At 36.8% G+C, this 17,336-nt stretch overlaps 1 protein-coding gene across 14 annotated transcripts in view; it reads right to left on the bottom strand.

The window, feature by feature from the left end:
- PLEKHA5 (pleckstrin homology domain containing A5) overlaps positions 1–17,336 on the bottom strand; it is a 246,913-nt gene that overhangs the window by 69,570 nt on the left and 160,007 nt on the right. For 13 of the 14 annotated variants that reach the window (XM_060658232.3, XM_060658234.3, XM_060658236.3 and 10 more), the window contains 4 exons: positions 15,545–15,645; positions 11,162–11,277; positions 6,688–7,155; positions 124–589 (listed from right to left, as the gene is read on the bottom strand). In XM_060658232.3, coding sequence (XP_060514215.1) covers positions 124–589; positions 6,688–7,155; positions 11,162–11,277; positions 15,545–15,645 — 1,151 coding nt within the window. Of the gene's footprint in view, positions 1–123; positions 590–6,687; positions 7,156–11,161; positions 11,278–14,162; positions 14,280–15,544; positions 15,646–17,336 lie in introns of those variants that run through there. The other variant, XM_078450058.2, reaches the window with a different exon arrangement.

Below are 17,336 nucleotides of genomic sequence, written 5' to 3'. Positions count from 1 at the left end.
CAAAGGAGCTGCCTTGCCTACCTAGTTTTTTGTCTCTCCCGTTAAGAAAAAAGAATAGGTGGACAGAAATAAAACACAACATCCGTAAAGTAGTAGTTAACACAAGATTAGCAGATATGTTACCTTAGGGTGATGGGCCCTGTGCCTGCGGTCTATCGTCACATCTCCTCTCTGAATTGGCGAAGACACTTCCGGTCTGTATGTTCGTTGAGGGGAGTATCCCTGATAAGCAGCTATTGACCCATGGGAAGGTGATGTGGGAATAGAGTGCATTGTCTGATCAGAAATATTAACCATGGTTTTAGGACTGGTCAAAGTACCGTGACGAGGGAGGGTGCTCTGCTTATTATAAAACTGACGCTGCTGCCATTCGTAAAGCTGCCACATCGTGTCATCTCTCATTGATCTCCGTTTCTCTTCTGCTCCAGGCCCTACTGTTTTGTCACGAGTGGAAGGGGTTACACTGCAGATGCTTTCAGGCCGGGTCTTGCTGTTTCTGGGGAGTGTTCTGTAACCTTCTGGATAGCGGGCCATAACCTGGGCTCTGTGGCTTGGCATATTTCTTGGTAACGTTTGGTACGAAATGACTCTAAAATTAAAAAAAAAAAAAAAATTGAAATATAAAAATGAAGAAGAGAGTTGTTTTCCAGATTCTAAATTAGAGTAAATTTTTTTTTCCTGCCGGTAAGTAAAGTATATCTTGGGACTTACTTTTAAAAAGTTGATCAAAATATTACACAGGTATAAAATATTAACGAACACATTTCGACCTTTTTATGAAATTCAATTTGATGACTTTACTACATTAAGTAAAAAGTATCTTTGTTATTTACATAAAAGACTGTTAATTCCACACAACGTGCAGTTTGGTTAAAAAAAGGAAAAATACTTATTTGTAAGAATATCCAAGATCTAATCTTAAGTTTGTCTCTGTATCTTGTTTTTATATAAACAAACTCCTAGGCTCTTTTCAAAAGGTAAGTAAGAATGGAATACTGAAGGGTTTGAGTTGTCTTATAGAGCAAGAAGACAGGAAATGAATCCCTGCAGGTATATGTGACTCCTCTATTACAATGTTTCTTTCAGAAAGCAGGACTATTTCTGGGAAGAAGCGCATCAGTACATTTGTGGTGTGAAGAGAAAACTCTCCTTGATATCTTTTCTTAATTTGAAAAATAAAAGTGACTGGAAGCTAAAGCTCGAAATTTAACTATTTATTTATTTATTTTTTTAATTTATTATTTTTTTTTTTTTAGCGTTTATTTATTTTTGAGACAGAGAGAGACAGAGCATGAACGGGGGAGGGGCAGAGAGAGGGAGACACAGAATCGGAAGCAGGCTCCAGGCTCCGAGCCATCAGCCCAGAGCACGACGTGGTGCTCGAACTCACGGACCGCGAGATCGTGACCTGAGCCGAAGTTGGACGCTTAACCGACTGAGCCACCCAGGCGCCCCGTAATTTAACTATTTAAAGACAAAACACTTAAACATGGTAATATCCAGATATACAACTGCAAATCTCAGGAGTTTTACATGTTTCTAGCATGGAAATGAATATTCCACCTTGGTATAAATATTTGTGGCAGGCTTTTTAAAGCAATCTAAAAATTCTCATGTATATTAAGCATCTAAAATAAAGTTCTGTTAAAATGCTATATTTTTGGACATGGATACATAAGGCATATTACTAAGCACAGATTTCCTAATGTTTCCTGAAATGAGAGAATAAAGTAGAATTTTAGTTTACAATTTTTAAAAAAGACTCTGTGATAAAAACACTGTTTTAACTATCCTTTGCTAACCTCATGCTAGGTCAGATACATTATATAAAAAAGTTTCTTAAAAAGTTAGGATTTGTGTTCCCCCATTATCTTCAGAGGTAAGAATAAGGTGCAATTACAATTCAAATTCTACATGCAAACACAATCTTTTTAATAACAATAACCACAATAAAATCAAGATTTAAAAGATCAATATTAATCATAAGTATTCATCTTGCTAGCATCTACACTTGGCATAAATCTATATTCTAATACAAAATGTAATTCAATCAACTAAATGTGGGGGAGTTGGGCCCCCATACACCCAGGTTTTCCAACCTCTTCTTTCAACATTAACACATTTCTTCTGTGCACTGTATTTTCAACATAGAGTGTAGTCTGCAATTGTGCATGCATGATTGCATACTATTTTGCTGCCTCCTACTGGGTGTTAAAATGTCAAAAAAGGTGGTGATTACATAGGCCAGAAAGGGTAGAAGACTTAATGCGTAAATTACCTGACCACACTCTTTCACCATCTGGGAATCCTTGGCTGATAAGCTGGATGTCAGAGCTGTTTGACCCAAAGACTGTTGTCAGTGACAATGTGTAAACACTAATGTACCGTAGTAAAAAAAGATTTCATCGTGATGATTAGGTGTAATGAATTGGGTGCGTATGAGCTAAGAGGAATGGTGATAATAAAAATCCCTGCATAATTTGTGCCTACGAGGGCAGTAAAATTATGTTACCTTTATAAAAACACCAGAGGAAGTCTCAAGTTAAATACACTTTTTTGTGGCTTAAAGCACCCACAGAGGGGATAATGCTGTGAAAAATATGACAAAATAATGAAGTGGGAAAAAGCAGCTGATCAAGAGTCAGGAGGGCCAAGATTCTTGCTCTCCTACTTATGTATAAGGAGACCTTGGATGAATTACATCTTCTGGGACTCAGAGAATGTTAAGAGAGCATGGTGTTTTTGTTTTGTTTTGGTGGGGGTGGTGTGTGGAAAAGACCAAGAGCGCATACTTCTTTTAATGTTTTCTCCTTCTTAAAGTGATCTCTATACCCAATGTGAGGCTTGTACTCATGACCCTGAGATCAAGAATCACAGGCTCTTCCAACTGAGCCAGCCAGGCGTCCCTCATGCTCCTTTTAATATGTGGGTTAAAGGAAGAGTTAGTGAGCCCACTAGGAGTGGCATGTGAGCTCTTGCTTCCTTAAGCAGCACTCTTTTCATTATGCCAATGATTCCTAGACTTTTGGATTTAATGAAGAAGCAAAACAATCCTTCTATGTAAAAAATTTTCCCCAAACCACGAAAATTATTTTAAAAACTTTACTCTTTAATTAAAAATAAAAATACACCTGGAAGGGCATAATCTTAAGATGCTACTAGAGTCCTTCATATGATACTCAAATCTAGCAAACTGAAACTTTGGGAGATTTGGTTTTCTCATCTATGAGATGATGTGATCATAAAGCCATCTTACAGTTCTAAACTCCATGTCTTATGTATTCGAAATATTTCCAATTCCTTTAACCATCCCCCCTAAACTAAATTTCCTTCATCACGCTGGTTGTTCTTCAGCTTTTCAATGTCTTTACTTACAACAGGCTTGCTTAAAATTGCACATGCCCCTCACACCCCAATAGGAACTGCTGCAGTGAGGCTAACCACTGGAGGTCTTTGGGGCTGGAGTGAAGAAAAAAGGTACCCAGTGCTCTGACACAACCAGTATAAAGGTTCTTCTATTCTTTGCTGCTTTCTTGCCACAAATATTTCCTATTTGTTTTCCCCCCTGCTTGGTCTCCCTTCCTATCCCTACCTTCTCTGTTAACAACAAAGCTAGAAACTGGAAGAAGTTCAGAGTTGGCAACCCCGCAGCTATCTGCTAGGAAGCAAGTCAATCACAGAAATAGACACTGTCCTAGAACTTCTGTCCTAGTACTAAAGCAATTTACCCCAATATACCTTGATTTGGTCATTTGCAAATTCAAGAACTATTATAGAGACTTTAATATGCAAAAAGCTCTGTACTAAGCAGTGAACTATACCATAGAAGCACATACCGAAAATATAAATGTTAACTTTGTATCTAGTTTGGAAATGTGGGAAAAAACTATTTCTAACCATATAACGAATGGACATATATTTTTAATTTAAAACACAATAAAAACTGCCCATAAACTAATGTTTGAGTTCCAGCTCAGAAAGTCTATTACACCAAAACCCTCCATCAGTGCTCTGAAGCATTCACAATATGTGAGCTGGACGCTCCTGTAGACATGTATATTCAACTGGAGCCATTAACCTATCCTATGATCATTAACAGTATGCTATTTCCCTACTGAGCTTGGCTAATTAATGACTACAAAGTTTAAAAGGCTCTTCTGCCATCTTTGGAACCACTTTTGAAGAATTTTAGTACAAAGTTAGGTTATTTTCAAGTAAATTTATTTTTACCACATATACTTTCTAGCATTTTGAGACCTGTTTTTCAAAAACGAGTTTCCTTCAGTGGTTTTCCCCAAAGAAATTCAAATTAAGCAAAGTGTGATTTACTTTTAAGTGAAAGCTTAAGAAATGAACACTGTAAGCTCCTTCATCAGGTTTGGTGCTCCATTCACTAGCAGCTGCCTGTCAAACACCATGAAAACCCTGTCCCTGTGATTCTGCCATGCAGAACAATGGATTAAGGCACCATGCATCTTAACAGTGCCTGCCACTCACAAAGAAACTTTAAAGCTCTGTTCACAGATGCAGGGATCTACTATTTGACTAAATATTAAACCCCTTTTCTTTCTATCAGAACTTTAATAATAATAGCAAGGCTTCCACAAAGTTTTACAAAATGAATTATACTATGAATAACCCTTATGCTTCTTTCCACCAATAAAAATTATTGTATTATAAAACATCCTATTTTTTAAAATATGAAGTTCATATAATAATGTAGGTGATATATCTCAATGACCCAAAGTAGACTCTAGCCAGTGACTCCAAAGTTGGAGAGGCAAGGCAGAGAAAATCTTAGCTCAAAATACCTTGAGAAGCTGTAAGTCTGCTTTCAAAAGAAAAAAGTCACACAGAAAGACTTTATGTGTGTTAATTATACCTATCAAGAGACCTAAAAGTTCTTGGAAAATATTATTTATGCTCAACAATTAAGAAAACCCTAACTTCCAGATGTTTGTCAAGCCACTTTAATTATACAGTTTCAACTGTAAGAAAGTATAGAATCATTGAGGAGAAGTGATTTCATTAAGAAGTGAGGTTTAATTTTCTGGGTAGAGATTCAGAAAATTTTCTGGCTGGCATTTTTATTATTGTTTCCTTGAAAATGGTTACCTTAAGTACTACCAAACATCCGTTCACTTATCCCCCCCGGAATTAACTCTGGTTTTCCTTCTGTCTAATCAAACTTTATTTTTGAAATAGCAAATATTTCTCACAACCCTTCCTTGGGAAAATCAGAAAAGTGAGCACTGAGGGTGGAGAAAAAGAAAATGGAAGTGAACAACACGCTGCAAGAGTGTTTTGCAGTGCTGGTTGAGATAACAAAAGATGAGGCCAAGTGGCCTTTGGAGCCTTTGAGCGGCTCCTGAAAGGAGAGAGACTTTGGCTGACAGCTGCAGACATCAGCCATGACAACTGAGCAAACTGGAAGAACTGTTAAGTTAATCTTCACTTAACCAAAACATCATTAATGTCATTGTTTTTTGGTTTTCTACTACTGAGAGGTAAGAGTCGCAATAACTCTTCAGGTAATTTTTCTGCCCACAAGCACATTAAAAAGTCTTTTTTAGGTTTTGCATCACCAAATTCTGGCCTAATGACAGAACACTGTTTCCCATTGTAGGGGCCCGCTTTTCTTCCATCTCCTCTGGCCTTTATTTTTCATCTCCTTTGCGGGTCCCTCAATTCTTTTTCCCTTAAATGTAAATTTTCTTTCAGGTTTTCCTGTAGAATCTTTATTTTATCTAGCTTCCAGCTGAATGAATTTATCTATTTTCATCCTTACCTTTAAGCGCTTTTGATACGATGATGATGCCCCAAAACTTACTCAAGTCCAGATTTCTCTTTGGAGCTACAGACTACATACAGGCCGCCTCAAATTGAACGTGTCCAATTATTCATTACTTTCTCTCTTCCCAAATCTTTTCCATGCAGTAAAAGGCACCAGACAATCCCTGATGACCAGAGTCCTAAAAGCAGGTGTCATGCTTGATTTTCCCCTATCAGACTGAGACTAGTTTGCAATCAAGCACATCCAAGCACTCAACTAGTCTTGTCAATCCCACCTTAAATACATCCCCTCTCTCTCCTCATTTCACTTACTCCAATAGTGTTTGAACTTTCTCTAATTCATTCTCCAGATTCTTCGGTGGGAGTGATCTTTCTGAAACACCAAATCTGAAAACATCTCTTCTGGCTTATCTCCCCAGCCTTGGTTCTCATGCATCATCACAGAGGTTGTACCTAAGCCTGGATTCCAGCTCTGTCAACTCTGCAGTTTTGCATATCTAAGCCAATTATCAGCCTGCCACCCTTTACAACTCAGCTCGTATTTCATTTCCTGCAGAACAGTTTTCCTGGACACCTAGGTTGGGTTGGGTGTCCCTGAAACCTGTTTTTGTAAGCACCCTGTTTTTGCCTTCATTTTGTAACAGTGTATTGCACTTGTTTATCTAACTTTCTCCTCTACCAGGGAAGGACCTCTGTGAGAAATCTGGACAGCATAATGAGAAATAGAGGAAAAAAGTTACATCTGATTACCATGAAGAAAAGATAGAAATGAAGCTATAATGTCTAAAACACAATTTAAACTAATACTTTTCAACAGGTGTCTCAGAAACCAATCTTCACCAACACAGTATGAAAGAAACGTGGGTTCAGGACATGTTATGACAAGATACTTACCCCCTGGTTTCTTCTTCATGACCCCTCCCCTTCTGGATTTTAATCCACTGTTCCAACTGTTGCATTGAGTTTGTCCTCTGTATGACTCGATCAGCCTCTGTGTGTAAGGGCCCGGTATTTGGGTGGTTTCCACCTCTAAGATCTGCCAGGCTGACATTGACAGTTTTGTTCTCTGAACTGTTCACGTTGACTGGTCTATAGTGTCCAGTCTGAGCTGGACATGTTGACCCACTCTCATATTCAGATGGCAGAGAATTCAACTTCACACTGTTAATTTTTGTTAAAGGTCTATCTTGACCATCCTTCTGAAATCCATATTTTTCAGCTTCCAATGCCTTTTTTTCTTCATTTTTGCTTATTTCTTTGTTTTTCTGGTTATTTTGGACCTCTGGTTTAATTAGCACTCTATGGTTGGGAAAGTTATTGATTTCTTTAGTTGGGGCATTTTCAGATGTAATCTTGTCCACTCTGAAATCAGAGAAGAAAATCGTAGTAAATCAGATGAAATAATGCGCATGTTATTTCTTGGATTCAATCTAGGAAAAATGTAAAATTACCTTTGACTTTATGGAAAAAACTGAAAGGGTCACAGAAAACAATTCTGTACAAACCCCCAATGTTATGATATGAAAATTCAAGCACAACACCAAAATGCATAAATACAAATGTGGGAGGGGAAGAAAACATAAAATGTATGGTGTATAAAGCACTGGAGGATAAGAAGTGATGAGTGTCCCCATAAGAAATCTGGAAATAAAGCAAATTAAGATTGCCCTTTGACAGTAAAACCTCAAAATCCACACGTAAAGGACCACAGCAGCTAGTCATCTGAAATACACAACGTGGCTTCCAGCCAGGAGGGTTAACTCATCTTGAGACAAACATGAATCTGGTTTGCGGAAATGGCTGCACCAAGAAATTACAGTCTGATGCTGTCCAAGATCTGAACCATATGACTTACTAACTCTATGTTTGTATTCAAGAGGACCTTACTTTTGGTGAAGAACTCTTACAGCCAGACTGCTATAAGCTCTATCTCTTACTAGCTATGTTTTTGGACAAGGTGTAGAAATTTACTGTGGGGATAACTGTAGCACCAGGACTACAGGATTGTGTGAGGACCAGATTAATATTTCAGTGGCTGCCACAGACTTTATTACTATTATCATTCTGTCTTATCAAGCAATTCTGGATTAGAATCTGGCATTCCATATCCATCTCCCCACTGGAAGAATGTGCTGATTAACAGTACGTTGCTGGGCCACCGGACAGTTTTATTGCTCACCATTCCAGTTGTTATATCTAGGACTTTCTGAAGAGAGTCAGCTTCTCTGAAACCAATCACCTCCAGACTCTGACAAGACCAAGCTGAGTGTCTGAACCTGCATGAAATTGCCAAGATCATGCCAAGCTGGGAGGCCTTTCAGGAACTGGCCAACCTTCTACATTTCCATATATAATAATGTTCCTATCAGATCTCAAGTGTGATATTGCTGCCAGTTTTGGTGATGAGTAGGAAATGCATAACCCATACATACTTAGCTATAGACAGAGTTTAGAATACGATTAGTGGGGCGCCTGGGTGGCGCAGTCGGTTAAGCGTCCGACTTCAGCCAGGTCACGATCTCACGGTCCGTGAGTTCGAGCCCCGCGTCAGGCTCTGAGCCCCGCGTCAGGCGCTGGGCTGATGGCTCGGAGCCTGGAGCCTGTTTCCGATTCTGTGTCTCCCTCTCTCTCTCTGCCCCTCCCCCGTTCATGCTCTGTCTCTCTCTGTCCCAAAAATAAATAAAAAACGTTAGAATACGATTAGTGAATGTAAAAAAAAAAAAAAAAATGAAAAGAAATGTGACTGACTACTTTTCTTAGAGTAAATTTATAAGCTATCCACATATTTAGGTTGGATATAACCCATAGCTTCTAGATTGGAAGCAATATTAGACACTGGGGAAGTTTATTAAGATACGCTATGGAGCTTCTTTATCTTAAAAGATAAAAGTGTGAGAAGATTTACACTAAAAGCACACTGACCTTTACTAAATTCTAGGAGTGAGGGGGTGGGTTTAATATTGAATATCAAATATCTGAAAAAAGTTTTTAGACTTAGTTACCTATTATTTTAAAGTAGAACAGCATTGCCTTTTTTATCTTCATTTTTCCAAAGACTTATCATTTAAGACATGTAACAAAAAGACATATATACTGACTTTTCGAATGGAACAAATGAATTTAGAAGAAATTAACTACCTAGTTAAAAGCTGGATGTTTTATCTCTTATGATAGGTTCCAATAAATATTTGTAAGTATTTTGGCCATACATGAAAGAGAGCCCATTACCTTAAAACCAAACACACAAAATCTCCCTCTACTTATGAAATATTATAATAATTAGGTTCCTTCAGTTTGAAATATTAAGTAAGGCTAACAAGGCAGGCTAAAAATGCCAACAGCTAGCAGTAGAATAAAAAGCATAATTTCTACAGGATAATGGTGACCGACATCAGGCTGGGCACAAAGGTGGTTTCCAAGAATTTCTGGCTAGGGCTTCCTATGTGGGGTTAGGCATCAGACTTCAGCTCAGGTTGTGATCTTGTGGTCTGTGGGTTTGAGCCCTGCTTTAGGCTCTCTGCTGTCAGCACAGAGCCCACTTGGGATTCTCTGCCCCCTCGCCCCTGGCTATGCCCTCTCTTAAAAATAAACAAACATTAAAAAAAAAAAAAATTCTGACTGAGTAAATTATATCAATACAACCTGCTAAACATTGTTACAGGCACATAATCAACTAATAGGTTGTTAGAAGTCCAACCAAAATATTGACTATTATTTTTATCACCCTAAATTAAGAGTAATTATCAGTTTTTAGAGTGGAAAATACAAGAAAAGAAAATGGAAGTTGAAATTCTGAGATAAGGACAACATATATTATGAGACTATCTGGAAATCAAATATGTAAACTATGATGCTGATTTCTTTATTCTAAATAACTCCTTAAAAATTTTACTCTGATGTTAAAATTGTCTTAATACTTTTAATTAATTCTTTTCACCTACACATTTCCTCTACCTATTAGTGCTAATCACCTCATCTTTATGGCCATTTGGGTAATTTTTTTTTAAGTGAATGCTATACCATACATGGGGCTCGAACTCATGGCCCTGGGATCAAGAGTCCCATGCTTCACCGACTGAGCTGGCCAGGCAATCCCCATCAGGTAATTTTTACACATGAGATTCCAAAAGCAATTTTCCTTTTATTAGCTTGTCACATAGAATATGCAGATGGTTGAGTTTTTTTTTTTGTTGTTGTTTTTTTTGTTTTTTTTTTTTTTAAATAGGTGTCCTAGAATTTAATCCTGGGCCTTCCTTTTTCTCTTCTTACTTTTCCTAGCTGTAATTACTAGTGATTGGTTAAGTTGATTTGGACTTGATATTAAAAAAAAAAACAAACCACAAATATATACATCAATTTCAGTCCTTTAACCAACAAATCAAAAGACTTTATTAATGTGTACACTAACCCTCCCCCACCACCAAAACGAAAAGGTTTATAACAGTACCCTAATTCCCTGAGAAGAGAGAAAAAGAGAATAAACTTGCAAGGAAGCATCTTTCTTGTATGAGACATATGCTCAACTGTAACTGACTGGAAAAAAAACTTAATTGTGTCACAGATCTTTCTTCAAATTACAGGAATACAATTTTTTTAAAGCATATTATTCAGCTGCTATTTAAGTAGTTTTATAAACAGATTTCCTCTCACTAGTTCTTCATATAGTTGATTATTAACATGATTCAGATGTTCAAAAAGAAGAAAATCACAGGTCAATTTTAATAGTACATATTTGTACTCTCAAGGAATCTGAATATTGAAGTTTCAAAAGAAAGAAGGTAGCATTTATCAAAAAGTAGACATATTTAAAAATAATCTAAATGCTTGCTGAGTTATTTTCTGGAGACATTCATCATAAAACCATCAGAATTAACCAGGAAATGCTGAAGAAATGAAACTCATCAAAACTTTTTATTTCTATTTATTAAACTTCAAAAACATACAACATAGCATAAAAACACAATAAAATTAACATCATGAATATAAATTCTTTTCTAAGATTTAGGCTTTGAAACAGTCTCGTGTAGTTTTAAGATAACAATTAAAAACGTACTTACCGGAAATTAAAGGTAATTCTGTAAGAAGAAAGAATATTCAGTTTGAATGTTAGGATTCTGGATTCACCTCAGTACACTGATAGGTGAAAATGAATAAAGAGGAAATGGGGAATAAAAACACAGGTGGTATCTCAAATTAACTAAAGGTATATTAATTTAATACAGAACATGTATTAATCCTTGCTTTCTGAGGAAGAAATGATTTCGTATCATGAGTAATAAAATGATATGCACTATGATAACAATATACTTGCAGGGCATGGAATAAAATGTAAGTGGAAATCACAGTTATTTTCCCTACAAGCTTTTACCTTTTCACGGGTTCTGTCTGTACTAGGGCAGCATCTAACATGGCTTTCATCCACAACTCCATTTCCTTTCCTGTATCAGTGCAGAAATAATAGGTCCGCATGTTTGGATGGGCTGCCTGATCGAAAATGATAGGATCATTTTAAATAGATACATGGGATCTGTAAAAGAAAAAGAAAGAAAGTTAAGTAGTTCCTACATAGATCATTACTGTCAACTTTCTTTTTTTTTTTTTTTTAAATTTTTTTTTTCAACGTTTTTTTATTTATTTTTGGGACAGAGAGAGACAGAGCATGAACGGGGGAGGGGCAGAGAGAGACAGGGAGACACAGAATTGGAAACAGGCTCCAGGCTCCGAGCCATCAGCCCAGAGCCTGACGCGGGGCTCGAACTCACGGACCGCAAGATCGTGACCTGGCTGAAGTCGGACGCTTAACCGACTGCGCCACCCAGGCGCCCCCATTACTGTCAACTTTCAAAGCAAGCAAGACTTGTCTCACACACAGAGTTACAGAAATGAGTGACTTAAGAAAAATATAATTCAATCTCAAAAAAAAAAGTAACTATTAAAATTTCCTCCCAACACTGCCATTTTCCTTTGAAAATTAAAACAAGGGAAAGGGTGTATGGGAAGGAAAGGAGGTAAGAAATGAAGCACGTTGTCGTGCCCCTTTGCTGTCCTTGTCCCATGCCCAATTCCCTAGCAATTCCCATTTACTACAATTCATACCTCTTATTCAAGAAGGTTCCATAAAAATTGAACTACCAAACAAGGCAGCAAATCCACTTCTTATTTAAAGAAGAAAACACTAATTCAAAGTGATACATGCACTCCCACTGCAGTATTATTTATAATAGCCAGATACGGAAGCACCCTAAGTGTCCGGTGATAGATGAACAGATAAAGCAAATGTAGTAGACAGACAAAGACAGACTGACAGACACACACACTGGAATGTGACTCAGCCATAAAAAAGAAAATGAAATCTTGCGACAACATGGAGAGACCTGGAGGCTATTAGACCAAGGGTTCTAAGTCTGAAAGAGAAAGACAAATATTGTACGACTATATGATGGAGCCTAAAAAACAAAACAAGTGAACAAACATAACAAAACAGAAAGACTCAAAGATAACAGGGAACAAACTTTTGGTTACCAGAGGCAGGAGGGATTAGAGGGTAGGTGAAATAGTTGAAGAGGATTAAGAGGTATCAAATTCTAGGTACAAAATAAATAAGTCGTGGGGATGGAACATACAGCATAGGGAACACAGTCAGTGACACTTGTAATAACTTTGTATGGTGACAGATGGTAACTAGTCTTATTATGGGGATCACTGCATAATATATAAAAAATATCAAATCACTATGATGTACACCTGAAAGTATTGTCGATTATACTTCAATTAAATAATGTTCCAGAACAGCCACAAAATTAATAGAAATGTTCATGTCCTCGCATTTCCCCTTTGTGTTAACAACTCCTTTAGTCTTCAAAAGGTGCTGCTGTTAAGGCATTTTGTTTAATCCTTATAGACGTCTACACACAAACATACAAGATTTACCAACGATTCAAAACGGTATTTCCCTTTAGCTTTTCATCTCAAGTTTCAGAGTTAAAATGTAAATGTTTGGGTTGAGGAAAGCCTATGTAACTGGAAAGTGCGTTTTTATCTTTTTTTAAAATGCTTATTTATTTATTTTGAGAGAGAGAGAGAGAGAGAGCGAGCGCGCACGCGTGCATGTGTGGTGGGGGATGGAGCAGACAGAGGGAGAGAGAATCCCAAGTAGACTTTGCACTGTCAGCATACAGCCGAGTGCAGGGCTTGATCTCATGAACCATGAGATCATGACCTGAGCTGAAATCAAGAGTCAGACCTTTAACTAACTGAGCTACCCAGGTGCCCCTGCCCTTTTTTTTTTTTTTTTTTTTTAAGTTTATTTATTTATTTATTTTGAGTGAGAGTGTGTGTGAATGGGGGAGGGGAAGAGAGAGAGAGAGAGAGACAGAGAGAGAAAGAGAATATGAATCCTGACCAGGCTCCACTGTCAGCACTCGGATACTGATGTGGGGCTCAAACTCACCAACCATGAGCTCATGACCTGAGCAGTAATCAAGAGTCGGATGCTTAACCGACTGGGCCACCCAGGCACCCCTGTGGGTTTCTATCTTTACAGTCGTTCAATCTGCCTGTTTCTGAGAAATGAAATAAAGATGTCAACCAGGAACTGGTATCCAACATATGAACACTGAGTGCTCAGCTTAATGCATGGGCTGACAAGACAAAGAAGGACAGCAGTAGTAGCTGTATCAAAGTAGAAAAAGAGGCTGAGGAAGAGACTTCTGTGAAGGAAACATTCTTAATTTCCATGTAAAAATGCCTGTGACAGTTTCCTATCACATAACTGAAGAACAAAGAAAAACAAAGACTCTTTCGGCATACAGTGAAGTAAAGGAAAAGAGTAATAAGTATGTAGTTAGTCTGCTAAACATTAAAAGATGAGAGGAATAAATCTGGAGCCACACACTTTACTCCAAAACCTAGACTATCTGCTTTATTTAAACAAGATCAAATTAGCTTCTTCAATTTTTTTTTTTTTTCCAGGAAGAATCAAGATAGAATTAAATGAACACAGTGATCCAAATAACTATGTAACCAACAAATCTCACTTGACTGATCAGAGATATAAAACTATCCACAGAAACAATTTAGAAGAAACAGCTGAAATGCTACATGTTGTTAAATGTTTAAAGCTACCACAAAGTGTCATTGCACTGCTTTAGTGGAGTTCTGGAGCAATGAATGAAAGACCACGGTCCATATTTGTGATCAGTGGAAGGAAGACTGGGCTAGTGCTAAGAAGATCCAGGTACGGCCATGACTCCTATGCTAACAAACCACACCCATGCTTGCCAGATGTCAAATGGAAATATTTACTAGGTGATGATCAAGTTTGCTACCTAGCTTCAAGTCCCACAATCGTCCATGAAGTTTCTACTCACCACTATGACAAGCAGTAGATTCAGTGTCCAAAGGTGCTCATAAATTCAGAGGAAACAACATTGCAAAAGAGAGTTTGAGAGAGAAATTACTATCCTTGTACTTGTAACAGATAACATATATATTTTTAAGTCTAAGAACCCAGCAAAAAGTCCTACAAAGAGTACAAATTCAATAACCTTTTGCCAAATTGATGAGCAAAGAAACAAAAAAAATAAATTCACGATCAAATATAAGTATCAAACGGTTTTACATGTAAAAGTAACTTTATGAAGTTATTAAAGTTACTAGAATTAACTTTGTTATAGCATTTTAAAATATTTAATTCTGTTTTATGGTTCATACTGTTAATAAAATTTATTGAAATTCTATGCCATTCCCTTCTTATCCACAGTGTTTGCTCAGGTATTACCTTCTCATTGAGGCCATCCACCCACGCCCAACCACTATTAACTTCTTTGCTCTTTTTTTTCCTAGAGCTAATAATGCAATGTATGAATTAGCAAAAGTTGTAAATCAGCTGCAGTCCTGAGTACTCTTGAAAAAAGAGTGGATGGGAATTAAAAATGGAATAAACTTTATAATGGGGTAAACATTTCCACTGTTAAACGTGTTACCCTAATTTTTCCCCTTTTCCTTAAAACAAAGTTTTTACATCAAACCCTTTAGAGTTCTTAATTTAAGACTGACTTAAAAAACAGGTGACCTCTGAAATTTATTTCAGCCATAATCATGAGGCAAAAAATGCAGTATGGTTTTTGAAAACAAAAAATAACCAAACTATCATTAAAGTGGCCTTTTAGTTGAGGTATTTTACAAACCAGCGTTATCAGAAGCAGATGGGTATTGTCAGAGGAGGTGGGCTCAGGTCTGCTTGGATTTAATAACCGTTTTTAATGTCTCAACTTCCATATTATCTCAAATGTACCTGATACTCATGATGTACTTAGACCCGAGAACATTTTTGCAAATATTCTCTGAGGTCATAAATGTACATATCTTATGTTAAAAAACATAGTTGTTCTCTTTCATTGTACTCTTCCCCTAACTTATAATGAAACATTTCAAACATACAGTAAGTAACCTTTGAAGAATAGTACAGTGACCACCAGGACACCTACAGCTGTATTTACCAATTATTAGTATTTTCACATATTTGCTTTATCTAGAAGCGTTCTTAAGTATAAAGACACTTGGCCCTTGGATATCTGAGAAAACGCTTCCTAATTAAAAGGGAACCTAAGACTATTAACTAATATATTTTAAATATAAAAATGACCATCACTAAAATATCTTTTTGTAATAATCTATGGGTCGATATCCATTTTTTTAAATCAGTGCAAGATTCAAATACAGAATTAAAAAAGTATGACTACTTCCTTACCTTAAAAGCATATTTGCGGTTAATGTGATCCTCTGAGGTAAGCATGGCTATCTGAAAACTAGGTAATAGTATGCTTCCCAGGATACCCTCTTCTTTCTCATCTAAGAGATAATTGAACATCTGATTAGAATTTTAAATGTTCTCACGAAGCAGAATAACTTTTCTCAAAATGTATTTTGACCAAATCAAAAGGTTCTTACATGTAAATGAACTGTATTCAGTGTGCTGTTTAGATAGTTCTTTACAAGGCTTTAAAGGAAATATTAATAGCAAAAACATATATGCTTCTTCACCTTCATTAAGCTTCCCTATCCTAAGCAAATCAGAAATGGGTCTCACACGTCAGAAAAACGTCAATTAGACACGAAAACAGCATACATTGGCTTAGCATATATACCACATTCTACAAAACCCTTGACATGTGATTCACTGAAAACATATTAGTACATAAGTAACGACACAGAAGCTTTACAAAATTAATTCACCCACATTTCTGGTAGGATTTAAATGCCCAACCATTTCAGGCCAAGACAAATGCACAGCTCACTTGCTCACACTCTTCAGGGTGGCTCAAATGTCTCATGATAGAGCTTTCCTTTACTGCCCTAATTTTAGCTGCTATTCATCTGAACTCATCCCAGAGCCCTCTCTTCTCTTTCTGTGACTTCACCACCACCCCCTCCCCATACCTCTGACACACTGTGTTCTATTATTTATTTATCAACTCTTTCCTCACTAGAATGTCAACTCCAGGAAGATACTTAGAAAGACAGGAGGAGACACTAAAAATTTTTCAATAAATGAGTACATATGTAAATACATATTTTTAACTATGCTGTAAAAATTATGATGTTTAAAACATATAACCGTGGTTACCTTTTACCAGTCATTCTGATACACAACACTTATGGAAATAAATTACAGGCCTACAAGGCAAGCACATAAAATATACCCAGGAAAATGACAAAGTATTAATCTTGGCACAGTATACACTCACATTATTAGCTTGCTGCTCGGGGGCAGACATGTTTATAAAACTCAAAATACATATATAGTCCATTGTTAGAAACCCATAAGGCAAGTTAATAAAGCTGAGCATTAGGCTGATGAACTCAGTAATGGGAAAAACCAGAAACGAGAAATAATTCTTTTTATTATGCTTGTCATGTTTTTTATTATCCCAAACTTAACAAGGAATTTTATTTATTTTCCCCTCATTTCTAAAATATAGGTGTAACTTCCACAAGAAAGTTGCATTAAATTGAGGTTACTTCTGTAGCTTTTTTCATAACACAACAATTCTGCTCTTACTATACTGTGCTCATTCATGTGCAGTTCACTAATACAAGAAAGAATGAACACAAGGGCAGATTTAGTCTAAAAGGTTAAAAAAAAAAGAGGTAGAGAGCAGTCATCAATCACAGAGAATATGATGATTTAAATGAATGAGTCACATTCCAATTTTAAATCCAATTTTGTTTATATAAAAGCATATAATCAGAAAAAGCTCATGAAGACATCTGTATTAAAAAATCATCTTTATCAAATAATAAATTCTCTTTTGTTGCATTACTGGAAACTGTGACTCTTCCTAAAGTTATTTCAGAATATGCACAGGCATTATATAGCACAGGGCGATTTTACTGGGTCATCATGAATTGTTTCCCAGATGGACACCAAGCCGTTATGAGGGCTTGTCAAGTCATCCATGCAGGGCATCTTGGCTTCATCAGCTACAAACCTGAAGAAAACAGCACTTAACGCAAAGAACTGCTGTGAGGGTTACATGAGC

The sequence above is a fragment of the Panthera onca genome, chromosome B4 (assembly GCF_046562875.1).
Source record: "Panthera onca isolate mPanOnc1 chromosome B4, mPanOnc1 haplotype 2, whole genome shotgun sequence".
NCBI lineage: Eukaryota > Metazoa > Chordata > Mammalia > Carnivora > Felidae > Panthera > Panthera onca.
The sequence above is the reverse complement of the archived record's forward strand: the minus strand, read 5'-3'. Positions and strand labels throughout refer to the sequence as shown.